A 14,688-nucleotide genomic window follows, 5' to 3' on the forward strand; every position below is an offset into this window, starting at 1 on the left:
TGCAACTGCAACAGAAAATCACTCGTAATACAGTGATTGTTGATCCTCCCTCTCCCCAACAAATACATACCGCCATTCTAGTTAGTGTTCTTCAGAATATTTTCCAAAACTCCTGTGGGCAACCTTGGGGGAAGCATCAGAGACTGAGTGTGAGAGGGGTGATGGATCTTGAAAGGCAATAGATAGAAATTACTTAATGAAGGTACCTGTACATGGTGCCTCATCCCAGGCATGAGGCCTGTGCTACTTTTTCACTTAAGAGATGTTACTTCAAGGTTACAAACAGGCTGGATGGAGGTGGTGAATTTAGTGTTACGTTGCTTGATGTATTCAACCTTCACCTTTCAGGACTGTCAAGCTATTGTATTAACCACTCTAATGTAATTTACATGTTCATATTTTCCCTCAGCACATACATGTGTTATTGTGGCAATAAGAACTGTTTTGAACCATGGGACAAAGTATTTGATACACCCTTCACCCTATGCCAGACCTTTTCTTTAGAAGGTGCTCCCGCCCTCCTTTTACCTTTGCGAGTAAGCCGTGGCAGCTCCTGCAAAATGTTGGAGAAGGCTGGGAGGAGCAGAGGGAGAGTTGTGGCATGGAGGGACGCTTGTAGGGGTGAGGCATTTTCCAGTCTTTCCACATTTTTGCCCAAGGGGAGCTGCTCTGTTTTCCTCCTTTTACTTTCCTTCCACTCTTCTGGGATCTGTAACCCACCTAGAGTAAAGTTCACTCCCAGTGGGCTAGTTACCTAAGAGAACGCTCTTTGGTTACTTGGCTGGTTACAAATAGTGTTTTTGTCTAGAAAGACTGCAATATTGCAATCTTTACAGTGTTACTATCTATAAGAAATCTTATGGTAAATACCAAATATGCTTTAGAGGTTTCTGCAAGAATTTTCTGCAGAGAATGATGTATCTATTGTACCTGAGAAGGGCAAGGGAAGGCTGCTTAGCTAGTTACTCCAAACCAAGCAGGAACTGAAAACTGCAATCTAGAAACAGATACAAGAAGTCTAGCCTGAAGATCTACTCCCTGTTTCAAAAGTTCACTGTTTAACCTTTCAACATCTAGTCCAACAAAATATCCACTCTAGCCTTACAAAAGCTGATATTGTTAATTCCTAATCACTAGAGAAATGTTCTCAAAACTCAATAGATGAAGGAATCTGGAAGCTTTATTCCACTGTAGAGGAAGAAAGCAAAACAAAACAAACAAAAAATGAAAACCCAAATAAGGCTAAAAAAAGGACTATTGGATTTCTCCAACCTGCTAAAAGGAGATATTTCTAATATGAAGTTCAATTTTCTTTTTCTTGCAAAGTCTTTGAAAGTGGCCATGTCATGCAGTAGATAACTAGATCTCTCATTAATCTAGCTACACTAATTGTCTTTCTCTGTCTCAGTGCATTTCTTAATTAGAAGCTGAGCATATACTCATAAATCTAGTCTTGCTGCTTTGTGTCACTTTTCTTTGCATCATAACTGCATTTTATTTTTTCCCCTGAATTGCACTGATGAACGAGATGAAAGCATTGATTCAACACTGATCAAAATAAGGGCTACCAGAAATGGCAAGGTAAAATCCATTCAGGTACAGGGAAGTGACATGAAACAAGCATTATTAACCCGTTCTTGCACTCCCTGGGAGAAAGGAGTATAGATGTAACTCAGAAGGGAGTTGAAGGAAGGAAGGAAGGAGCAACGTGTTCCAAATTCAGCCTCTGTGAGCATCCTTTGAATTTGCTTAAGTCTGTGCCATGAACCTCTGATGTCCTTTGTCTGCTCCAATGTCTGAGAAAAGCAAATATATATACATGGATCCCTCTTACTCAACATTTATTTTCTCTTGGGCTGAATACAGCACAGGCAGAACAGAGGTTTGGGGTCATTATTGTTACTTATGTTTCTTCAGTAGCATAATAAGCAACATGCAAAAATTAGTTGGTGCATATCAGAAAGCCCTATGTGTCTTTTCTAGAGAGAGGAAGGAGGTTGGAAAGGGGTATATCAAGCCTAGAAAATTTCTGAGCCAGTGTTACTGTATTTTCATAACACAGTATCAGTACTCACATTATGACTGCAGCAATATCCATGCCTAGAGATTAAAAAAAATAACTTTAGAGAAAGCTGCTGCTCTGTGAGAATCTTACTGCATGTTCCATCTGGGTCTAGACAAACACTCCACAGAAGCGTGGGTTTATAGAGAAAAACATCAAGGTAAAAAAATTCCTTCTTTACTCTGACCCGTGCCCTGTATGTGTTCAGGATTGTCTCTCCCAAGCTTAGTAACAAATGTGAGCGCTTACAGCTTTTTAAATCTGTCTTGCCTATAGTTAAGAAATAGGGGATGGATTTTGCATCTTCTTGTGCAGCAAGAGCAGCACTCTTTGTAAAACATGAGAATTAAAATAGCCCTGAGGCACCAAGAGAGCTCGTTAGACAGTAGGGGAAGCCCGTCTTTAGTGGAATGGTTCAAACCACTGTTCTTAACCCATGAAAGTGTCTGAAACGTTGTATGTATTCTAAAATATATTATTTAGAATTCTGCTGCTATGCTTTCAAGGGGTGTGGCCTTCATTGATGTGGTGAGTAGGCCCTGGCTGGCAGCAAGCACCCACACAGCCACTTGCTCACTCCTCTCCCTGCAGTGAGATGGGGAGAAAATAGGAAGAACAAGAGTGAGAAAACTCATAGGTTAAAATAAAGACAGCAAAATCACTTACCAAGTACTGTCACAGGCAAAACAGACCTTACTTGTGGAATTTAACTTAATTTATTGCCAATTAGCATAAATATTTAATTACCGAGTTGGGTATTTGCAAACAAAAACCCACAAACATTCAAAATGCCTTTTCTCCCCCTTTTCCAAGCTCAGCCTTACTCCCAGGCTCACTTCACTCCAGACACCTCTCCTCCACCCATGTTATCGCCGCAGGTCACACTCAGTCCCTTCAGTGTAGCAGCGAGTGACACACGGGTTGAAGTCAGGACACAGTGGTTTCTCTCTACTGCTCCTCCTTTTTCAACCCTTTTCCTCTGGTTCTTCACTGGTCATCCATGGGCTGCAGTCCCTCCAGGGAAGTACCTGCTCTGCAGTGGAGCACCTCCCACTCCCCTGACCTTGTTACTCCCTCCTCTATTCCCATCTCCTCTGCCTGTCCAGCATTTCCGCCCTTTCTTAAATACACTTTCCCAGAGGGGCCACCGCCTTTTCTGAGGGGCTCAGCAGTGTCCTGCAGTGGGTCTATTGGAGCCATCTGGCTGGAACCAGCTGTGTTCAGAGAACACAGAAGAACAAAATATCTTGATATTGCTCTTAGCTGTTATCTTTAAGGCAGTGATACTTAAAATACATTTAGTTTCAGTCTCATTTTGAATGTAAAGGAGCTAGGACAAGTTAGAAAGAAATCTACAGTGACATGTATAGGCAGCAGTGAGGTTGATGTGACCATACCGCTGATCACCAAGGAGCTCTGTGAGTCCACTGCTGTGCCAGTCTTTCCGTACAGCCTGTTGAGATGGGCATCGCACCTTAGGTGTGTGCTAGCTCTGGACCAGGGCTGGCTTGCATTTGACTGAGCTGAAAGGCAAGAACTCATAACTACCTGCACTGTCTATACTAGCCTAGCAAAACCATTTTGGCTAAGGACATACCCAACACTTATGAAAAAGAAAAAAAATAGAACTGATATATGTGTTATTCTCTTTTATGCTGTGTGTACAAAGACTGGTTTTCCTCTTGTTAATATAATTTGATCTAGAGAAAGTGATTTAGAAGACAAGCTGTTTATTTAGTGCACAGGCAGAGGCAATCTGTTCCAAGAATAGTTGGCAGCATGGGAGAGGGTATAAAGTTGAGAGTAGGTGACGGGAAGAAAAGAAATGTTAAAGAAATGTGTTTTCTTTGGAGGAGTGCTCCAAAATGCAGAGCCCTGTAGAGAGATGAGGACAGCATGGTCCGTGCAGGCACGTTATACTGGCACTAAAAATAGGACATTGGTCATCTAGTCAAAAAAGTAAACAAGTTGCTTGGAGTCTTGGGGCTATTTGTCAAGAATTCAGAAAAGAAAATGTTTGGAAGATGGGGGAACCATCTGAGCTCACTGTGAAGCAGCAAATGTTCCAGTGCTATTTTTGGTTGAGTAGTACTGTATATTGGGGGAGTTTCTGTGACATAGGAGGTGACACTACAAAATCTTGGAAGAAGCATATTTGAAATATGCTGTTCATGGAAATATATATGTTCCATATATTTAGCATTTAGTCTGGTCTGATAAATGGCTATAGCATCTTTTGGTCCCATACTTAATGCCTCCTACTCCCTTTTCAAAGGAATATGTGTCATCCCTGTGGTCTCAGGTTGGGAACTTAAGAACCTTGTTTGATCCTTTTGTTGTCAACAGTCAGGTCAGAAAAATTGTGCCTGAGTTAATTCACCTGAAAAGGGCAGCAGCTGTATAAGACTCCATTCATCAGCTTTGACCTGAAGGATGAGAGAGAGAGAAAAGAAGGAAAAAAAAAAAAAAAAGGATTTGTTTTAACTCCTGTGTTATTGGATAAGACCAAAACCGATAAGACCTCTGTGTATGTAGTAGAAAGTAAAGAAAAAGCAAGGTCACAATTATTGATGGAAAAAATGCATAAGAACTGAATTCCACTGATTAGGGTGTTTTCATGAGAATGTCTGTCCTCACCCTTCTTGGCACTAGAGCAGATTGACAGTAGGTTGTTTGAATTAATATAAGCAAGATGATGTGACTTAGCCACCTTAAGAGTAAAATCAGCACCTTCATTAGTAAATGGAAATGACCCCTTATAGGTGGTTATATCACAGAAAACTCTCCATTCTCTTCGTAGATTCCTCCTTTAATCTTTTCCAGATTAGCTCCAGATGGATTTAAATTCAAGTCCTTCTCATTAGCAGGTACTAATTTGTTTATATTTGATGAATGTCTTACAAATTATCTGCTTCATCAATGTAGAAAGAAGGTGTTGGTAAAACAAAACTAAAATAAAAAGAGAAATAGAAAACATCTCTTTTAAAAATGTTTTCATTTTACTAAAACCACTATGAGATGAACTACTTCTCCTGGAGGAAGGCCTCTCTTTACTGTTTCATTTTGACACCTATAGAAAAGTCTGTATTTATGCCACAAAATGGGCTCAGAGGATGTGTTAGCCTGGCTGGAGTTGCTCAGCTATTTGCCAGTGTTTGGCTCCAGATTGCAAATAATATTTTAAAGAGAAGTTTGTTTGAACTGTTTCAGATTTCTCAACCTTTAGTGTTATATATGTATAGTGTTATATATATATATTTATTTCTTTTAATACTGACTTGGTACAGTGTGATACAACAGTAGCTTAGGCTAATCTAGTCTCATCTTGATACAATTGTGCCAAAACTGGAATGTAAAGGCTGCTTTTCCTTATTCCTGGGAACCTGGGCAGCATAAAATGATGTTCTTCGTAGTAAAATAGCACGACCAACTCCATCTGCAAAAAAACTCACCCAAACCAACCTTTTTGTAATGTGTGATTATGACAACGTACATATGCCATGAATAATGACATTTATGCCTTAGCATTTTTTGGATCTATAGCAGTTATACTCTACTGTGAATGTCCTCTGAATGCATGTCTATCTGTAAAAAGACCCCCCTTTTCATTTGTATCCTGAATTTCATGTGTTACTGTCAAGTAATTGTACTTCTGAGTCTTGCCTTTGTGCTCTTTTCAGTAACTCTAAAAATGCTGTTCCTGATTCACCATTGCTTGCTGACTTCATTTGTACCAGTGGAAGAGTAAGAAAAAAGTAGACTCTCAGCTGCTCTGCTTTTGTACGAGTGACTGAGGTGCACAATAACCATGAGTCAGGCCTTTCTGCAGATCCTCTTATGAACATCATTACCATTTTTACTTAAAAAACCCAACAACCTTCAGCTGAATTTATGACTCATGAACAAGTGGATGTCCTGAACATTTGGTACTGATTTGCAGGTCATTCTTTCCACTCCTGTTTCTACTATGAGACAAGACAATCCTGACACATATTGAAATGCATTTTAATGTTGCTATATGGGGCTGGAGGAAGGATTACTATGCATAACTGCTTTACTAGTAGTGCTTGGCAGCTCCAAAGTACTTTTTGTCCAAGGATTCCCAGTACTATCCAGCACTGCATTTCCACTGTAGCAAGGTGTCTGCCCTTTCATTTTTACGCATCAGGAAACTGAAGCATTGAGTAGAAGTGAACAATTCACCTTGGCCAAACTAGTAAATAAACAACTTGGTTAAATCCTCATCCTCCATGATAAAAAGCAAGTGTGCCAATCTAAGACACCACATAACATTCATGTAATCAGTTGCTTTCCCTTCACCACACATACAGTAAGTCTGAAACCTTGCCATTGTCAAGCTGTGTCCATACGTCTTGAAGCTAGATCATCCTTTATTATTTTAGCAGATTGCTCAAAATAACTCTCCAGAAAAAGAGGAAATAAGAAGTCAAGTCAGGTTTTATATTCTTGTGTTGTTTTTCTTCGTGGTACTTCAAGTGGCAGTTTTTTCCATGCCTTGTCTTTGATTAATCTTATTTATGACATTATATTACTGATCCTATTTAACTATTTCTGTTCAGTCAGACACAGAAAACAATATGCACACACAAAAAGAAAAAAAAATTAAGTGTATGGATCATCTCAAACAGTTTCAGAACTAAGAGTATTTATGAAACATGGCGTATTTATGCTGCTACCTGAATTCTAAATGCAGAGCATCCCAGATCAGATGAGTGCCTAATGAGGGTCTGACATTGCACCTCTAAAAGAAATGCTCATGCTTTAGTGAAGTGATAGTACTGCTCACAAGCTGGCTAGATATTAACAAGTTCAGGCAATATCCCTTCTGTATATCATAAAGACAACTTCTGAGACCTTATTTCCTGTCTAGGCAATGTCCTAATCTGAAATGAGATCTCATTTCTGGGTAAAGGGAGATGCTTGGTTTGGAAAACTGATTTGGAAATATGTGACTTAGTGATTTCCACATTCCTTTTCCAGGATAAATACAGAGTTTACACTGCTGCTGTAATTAATCCACAGTAAGTTTTCTAGTAATTTTCAGGTTTCTCGTGAAACTCTATTGAATTTTGAGTTTATTTACAGCAGAGAAAATCTGAAATAAATCTGCCAGAGTCAGTTGTGTTAATCCAGGCTTGTGTCAGTATTACTGGAAACAAAATCTAAGTTTATATTGAATAAATTGAGAGTATAAGATCTAGGAGTGTAAAATTTTGCAATTACACTGCTCATATTTGTATTCAGTTTATAGCAGCCAGTAACACACACACTCTTTGTTCAAGAGCTTTCCAGTCTAGATTTACATAGGTAATTTTATCTCAGATTGTTCAGTATTTGACATAAATCCTTTATTTCTAGAGTTAACTAGTAATATAGCTATCTATTTTTGAAAAGGAGAATTAACCTTCATATTTGTGAATGAAAGCTGGAAATCCTGAGTCTAGAAAACCTAAAGCAAGAATTATTTCTACATAAAATCTTGGCTTTTTGGAGGAAAAAAGGGTTTATTTTCATTTTAGTCTTGGTCTTGCTTGTTGAATGCTTGGTGCTGGTGAGGCAATGGTACATATACACGTATGGAAGAGTGAATGTGCACTTTTTCTTACACATTGAACCTGAACTGGGGTGTACTGGAGCCTTTCTGAAGCTCAGGACTGTTTTTTCAGGGTGTGTTTCTGATAGGTTAGTAACTGCCTAGTGCATGGAAAATGGGAATCACAGTTTTCTGGGGCCAGAAATAGAGGTTCACTGTTAACCAGGCAGGGCTCTCACTAATGGGGAGGGAGGGTTGTATTTCACCTAATAAGCTCACAAAAGGCAGAAAGAGACATACCAGGTGGCACCAGCATGATTCTGCCAGTCTGCCATTCACAAGGCATATAGTCCCAGAAATCCACTAAAATACTTTTTTGTTGTTGTTATTTCCTTTTTCTAGAAAAAGCAAGTGAGTCAAACAAAGATCCGAGTGATCTCTACCATCCTCTTCATCCTGGCAGGCTGCATTGTCTTTGTGACCATTCCTGCAGTTATCTTCAAACACATCGAGGGTTGGACAGCCTTGGAGTCCATCTACTTTGTGGTTGTCACTCTGACTACTGTTGGCTTTGGTGACTTTGTAGCAGGTGAGCATCTTCAAGCCTAGATGCTGTGCATGAGAGCCTTGTCCCTTAGAATTTGTTTTCTGGTGTAGAGAGGAGGCTTTTCACAATGTGTTATATTCCAGTGAAATGATGCCAGGTGTTTCTGTTGGGGTTACTGTGCAGTAGGACACCAGGTTGATTTAAGATCCAAGTGCCTTGCCATCTGCAGATTGCAAGCTTTCAGCAATGTAGATAACGGAAGCCTGGGAAGTCCTGATTATCCTTTATTGTGCAATGAATTATGCACAAGTCAAATGACTTTCCCATTATATTTGAGATTTGTATTAGTCCATTAGGGTTCAATCTGAGGCTGACTGCAGAAGCAAGTAACCAAAATGATGAATGGATGAAGCTTTCACAAAGTGGGGCTGAGCCATGGGGCTGGGGAAATCTCTGATCAGACGCAGTAGTGGGCCGCTACTACAGAAGCTGCAGCATTTCAGAAACTGCATTTTGTCTCTCCATTCTTATCAGTTTCCAAAGAAGGAGTCAATACTGTTGGCCAGAGAGATGAGATTTTTTTTTTTGCACAACAGCTTTGATAACAAAAAGGTGGTTAAAATAAGTGGATTTTTTTTTCCCATTAGTGCATGACCTCTGCTCCTCATTCCTGTTAGTGGTCCTAATTAAAGGCATTAAGATGCTTGTGTTACAACCAGCCATATTATGCTACTGTTTTGTTACTTCCTATAAATAAGTGAAATATGAATGAGTTAAAAACATCAAATGAAACTACAGGAATATATAAAGTTTTCTTTGCTGAAGAGCTGCAGGCATCTTTTTGCAGAGAAGACTCTAATCCTCCCTTTTTATGACATAGTGGTACAGAAGACATGAATTATTGAGGAAAAAAAGGCACTGAACAAAGAGAGCCCCAGATATGAAAAAGAAGTGTTTTATTAGCATTCAGATACAGAAATGATTGTATGAGTTTGGTCCATTTTAACCACTTAAACATGAAGAGAAAACTCACTGATATTCTGTCTTTGTGGTATCAGTGTGAAATAAAAATAATTCACAATATTTTTCTTAAGCATATCACATTTTGGTATTGTTTTCTTTAATAATATAAGAGTAAAAAAGTTCTGAATATTAAATCAAATTGTTCTATATCCAACATGATTAGGAGAATATAATCCACAGCTGGATGGCTATTAACAACCAGGATTTTTCAAAAATCAAATGGAGGGCCCTGAAGGAGAAAACTTCAGAGACAATCTCATGATAAGAGTTTAAGGCAGGTGATCACCAGGAGATTTGGAGTTTATTGCTGGTTTTGAATTTCTGTCACTTTTATTTTCTGTCACTTTAATCTCTCAGTATCTCTATCCCTTCAACATCAAATAAAAAAATACTATGTCGTTTAGGGTAAAACAGCACTAATGGAGCTATGATGATTTATTCCACCTAGAACGTGTCCCAGTTCTTGGCAAACTGAGAAAGTTTTTGTACTACTGTTGGAGATACAATTGTGGATGGAGCCTGAAAAAAACAGAATATCTGATAGGCTGAAAAAAAGTGGTCTCCTACTTTCTCAGTTGTCTGATTACTCTGTAAGATAGATCTAGACAATCTGTTTCATAGCAAACTTCCTCAGGGACACGTATGATCAGAAAAAGCCTCGTTGTACCATAGCAACAGCAGCCCCCACCTCCCATTGTTTCACACTCTTAAAGACTGGCAAAAACACTGATTCATGCAGTCTGTGCGGAGAGATTAACATCAAAACCAATATTTGAGTCCCTGCCAATTCTCAAATGTCTGACCTTCCATGGGGATATTCGAACACTGTATGTGCACTCATACTGAGTCTGGATAAAATTAAAGAATCATAGGAATGTCTCAGACTGCAAAAAGCTCAGGGGGAAATGCTGAACTGTGTTGTCTGGTGATTTTAATGCTGGAAAATTCTATATCTCTCTGTAGTCATACAGATGTACACATTGGTGTCTAGCTCTTGTCTAGCCAAGGCTGGAGTCCAGGGAACATGCAATCCTCTGCCCGAGTCCCCTGGTAGGCTTGCTCTTCAGGCAGAGATTTACACAGGTACCACCAACATGGTGTTTGTTCACATGCACTGAGGGATATGGCTGCGTCCATGGGCTGTGCAGACTCCACTGCCCACTCTCTTCGGCTCAGGGCTGTGCCTGCCTCTCACTGGCTCTCATTCTTGCAGTGCACATACCACTGTGATAGGACTGGGAGTCTCAAAAGTGAGGTTGTGGTTGCTTTCTTTTGGAAAAATTTATTCTGTTCTGTGGTAAGTAGCAGCCTGGCTGCTACCACATTTATTTTAGGCTTTTCATAGTCCATTAGATTTGCCATATGTCTCACATACTTGTTTTACTGGCTCATCCTGAGACTTCAGTGAAGACCATATAGGATATTGGTTGCTTCATTTGATCCGTATCTCCTATCAAGTTACTGGCCAGAGAATGCACCTCTATAACTGATACCCAAGCAGGCAGTATATCCTTATTATCAGGGCTGATGCATGGCTGGCTTCCTGTCAGGTACCCTGACTTGGAGGAGAAGTCAAAGCTACTTGTCTTTCTCCTGCACATAGATCTCTCAATCCTGTAGCTAAAACCAAAAAAATCTGGAAACTCTATAACCTGAGGGGTTGAACTGTAAAGTTTCTCAACTACCAGTCTGCAGACAGTTCAGAATAAGAAAGACTAGCTGTATTAAACTTTTTCCTTGGAAATGTGTTTATGCTGTTGCAAGTACTATCAAAGCAGGAATTTCAGACTTGCTTCAGACTATGAGCAATATAAAGAAAAACATTTAGTAGGTGCTCTGGCAGGTCACATAGTAGCAGAACAATAGATAATTTTGAAGAGTCTTAAATTAAGAACAGACTGTTTTCCTCCCATCTGACAAGCCTCTCATCTATTATTAGAACTACAGTGGTGTTGGCAAGAGTCAAGAAATACTTTCAGGAATTTCTCAGAATTGCAGATATTTTGTCATAATTTTGGCATCTCATGATTCCTAAGCATAAGTATACACTTATTTCAGGAGGAAATGCTGACATCCATTACCGGGAGTGGTACAAACCCTTAGTGTGGTTCTGGATCCTTGTTGGCCTTGCCTATTTTGCTGCTGTCCTGAGTATGATTGGAGACTGGTTAAGAGTCCTGTCCAAGAAGACAAAAGAAGAGGTATGACTAGTAATTTCTCAGTGGTTTGTCATTTTATAAGAGAGCTTTAAGTGCCTGATTCCTGCTTGTCTAAAGAAGGATGCTCCTCTGGATGACCAGTGCTCAATATTCCCCATGTTTTACTCCACTGGCTACCTTTGGCATCTAGTTAGCTCTAATCTTTATCTCCTTCACAAAGGAAGGGAAAAAAGCAACTGAAGCAACCTAGGTTGTTACATCTCTATCAGTACCACCAAATACACAGAACACACCAGTAGGATTGCAATTATGGAATAGGAGAGGTGAGCCTTCACTCTGAACTAGCTACAAAATTGTGATAAAAATGTCAGTGTTGTCTCTTTAAAAATTGGAGATTTTGAAGATTCAGGCCCCTTACTGAGTAGCATATTATTAAAAATTGAAGAAACTGAGCAGTCAGCATCAGGGAGAACATGATTAAATTTACTCAGAACTTGCCCTCCGTGATTCAAAGACAGTATGGCTAATGCTTCACTCAAATAAGTGTGGAAAATAGAAGGCAATTGCCATGACTCTAGAGCTGAAGCCTATTGTGGAGGACATTAAAAATATAATTTCAACTTTAAAGGCAATCTCTTCCTGCATTTCTAGCAAAGCTAACCTGGCAGGGTTAGCCAAAGAACAGGCAGGCATAGACAAAGTTTTGCAGAGGGGTAGTGCTATTTGTCATTTATGAAGGCATCTGCACTACCTGAGGCCCAGAGTATCCCCTGTGCATCTCCATTAATAAAGGGGGCTTCACAGAGAGTTTGGCTGTCAGGTTGATCATCAGCAGGCACCTATAGGTGGGAATCTGATCCCTCATGGTAGTTGTGAGATGCCTGCTGCCACAAGTAATACAGTTCTACATGGACACCTGGTCCTCTGGCCTGAGGAACCAAAGACGACTTCCTTGTGGATCACTGAATGCAGGAACTGAGTTCTGGCTACAGCAGCCGAAGCACACCACTGACCTTGGTGGGCTATGGCAGACATCATACCCCTGAATCTGTTCTCCTTTAGCTGAACTTTAGAAAAGGCCTGTGTTGACTCAGATTTTGCTTGGTCATTTATCTTTTTTTTTCCTCATTTTGGAAGAAATACTTATTGAATACAGCAGCCATGTAGGTGCTTTATTCTTAGCCATTATTCTGCTCTCAAGTGCAAAGGAGTAAAACAGAGCAAAGCAGTGAGACTTTTAAGGACATGCTCATGGTGCCCTGACAGAATATGTGTTGAAAACTTCTCCAGCTAGCTTGAGAGGGTGGTATTTAGACAGTTACGCAATGGAAACCTCCATTAAAGACAGCTACATTTGTCCCTGAGAATGAACCCTTGACTGGATCAGTCAGAGGCCCACTTGAAATTATCTAATAGGTATTTCCAACGTTAATTTCTCTGTGGCTCTGTGGCACTGAACGGAACATTCAGTGGGACTGAACAGCTCCATCCATGAACAACACAGGAAAATACATTACTGTATTGCTACACTGGTTGTTGTGCTGCTCTGAAGCATATTGGTACAACTATATGTGAGTGATTTTGCCCACTCCTGACCATCTACTGCTGACATTATAAGTCAGGAATTTTGTTCTTAACCAAGGAGGGATTAGCATGAGCACCTCGCATCATGTAACACAGCTATAAAATGCATGGGGTGGCAAAATGTGAAGCAGGCAGACAAGTTATATGCCACATAAACCATTAGTTAGTGACTAGTTGGTGTGATTAGAGCTTGCCCAGTATAACCACTTTGCTGCTGAAGTTTGGGTCCAGATGGACACTGGAGCTGGGACCGGTCTCTGATTTTATGCCAGACAAGACAGTGCTTGTGCTGCTGTTCTATAGGAAAGACTGTAATTTCATTTTTCTTTTCCTTTTTTTTTTTTTTTTTAATTAATTTCTCTTTCTTGTTGTTGTAAAGGTTGGAGAAATAAAAGCCCATGCAGCAGAGTGGAAAGCGAATGTGACGGCTGAGTTCAGAGAGACACGGAGGCGGCTCAGCGTGGAGATCCACGACAAACTTCAGCGGGCAGCCACCATCCGGAGCATGGAGCGCAGGCGCTTGGGCCTGGACCAGCGAGCCCACTCCTTAGACATGCTCTCTCCAGAGAAGCGCTCTGTCTTTACTGCATTGGAAACAGGACGCTTCAAGGCCTCATCTCAGGAAAGCATCAACAACAGGCCTAACAACCTGCGCCTTAAAGGGTCAGATCAGCTCAACAAGCATGGGCAGGGGGCATCTGAGGACAACATCATTAACAAGTTTGGATCGTCTGCTAAGATGACCAAAAGGAAAAACAAAGACCTCAAAAAAACCATCCCTGAGGATGTGCGTAAAATTTATGAGACCTTCCGAAACTACTCCTTAGATGAAGAGAAAAAGGAAGAGGAGACAGAGAAGATGTGTAATTCTGAGAACTCTTCTAGCACTGCAGTCCTGACCAACTGCATCCAGCAGCACTCAGACCTGGAGAATGGAGTGATCCCCAATGAAACCAAAGAAAGGGAACATGAAAACAAAGCATTACTTGAAGACAGAAATTAAGCGTAAAAGATGCTTGACTTGAATTAACAATGTTAGTGATTTTATATACATATATATATTGAGACACGTGCCTTATACAGACTCCTTATTCAGTCTGAATTATATAGCATTGAAGAATATTTCACTGTGCCATAAAGACTCAAGCTTGCTCTGCCAAAACAAATCAGGAACACAGCGCTGCAGAATGGCAACAGAAAGCTACACACATGGAAATTTCAACCTGTATAAGATTACCAGGGCAAGTCACAAAGGAAGAGATTGAACCACGGCAATATCACCAGAGTGCTCCTACTATGGCATAATATTAGACAAAGGGCAGCTACTTAAGAAGAGCCTTTGAAAGAAGTGAAAGAGAGAGTATATTTGTAATGGAGTATGCATCCATAAAGCCTTCCCCTGGTGATTAAAAAGAGGAGAAATTATTGGAGTGAACTAGAAACTTTCAGTAAGACTTAGTTTACATTTTGGCACGTGATCCAAGCTAGATTTTTTTTTTTTTCCATTTTTGAAGCAGATGCATTATCTTTCTAAACTCCAAAAGAATGTCCATGGACACAGCCGCCAGCTGGGTGCTGGTTTGAAAAATCAACACAGACATATTTAATGGTTGGATTGCTCTTTTCATTAAAATAAGAAAAGAAAAAAACTTTATGAGTATTTATCTTAACCAGTGACAAAAGAAAAAAGGAAAAGAAACAAATGGATTTTTTTCTTCTCGTGTAGGAAATATTCAATGTAAAGTCACAGCAAGAAAGT

General features: G+C 40.0%; 1 protein-coding gene across 1 annotated transcript; it reads left to right on the forward strand.

Moving 5' to 3' along the window:
- Positions 1-8,018: 8,018 nt before the first annotated feature.
- KCNK10 (potassium channel, subfamily K, member 10) lies at positions 8,019-14,392 on the forward strand (the record flags this gene model as incomplete). The annotated part of the gene is made up of 3 exons (XM_009705084.1): positions 8,019-8,205; positions 11,245-11,387; positions 13,309-14,392. Coding segments are annotated over 3 exons (954 nt in total), but the record flags the coding sequence as incomplete, so codon positions are not given.
- Between the last annotated feature and the right edge of the window lie 296 nt (positions 14,393-14,688).

This window comes from Cariama cristata, unplaced genomic scaffold, assembly GCF_000690535.1.
Source record: "Cariama cristata isolate BGI_N322 unplaced genomic scaffold, ASM69053v1 scaffold1908, whole genome shotgun sequence".
NCBI lineage: Eukaryota > Metazoa > Chordata > Aves > Cariamiformes > Cariamidae > Cariama > Cariama cristata.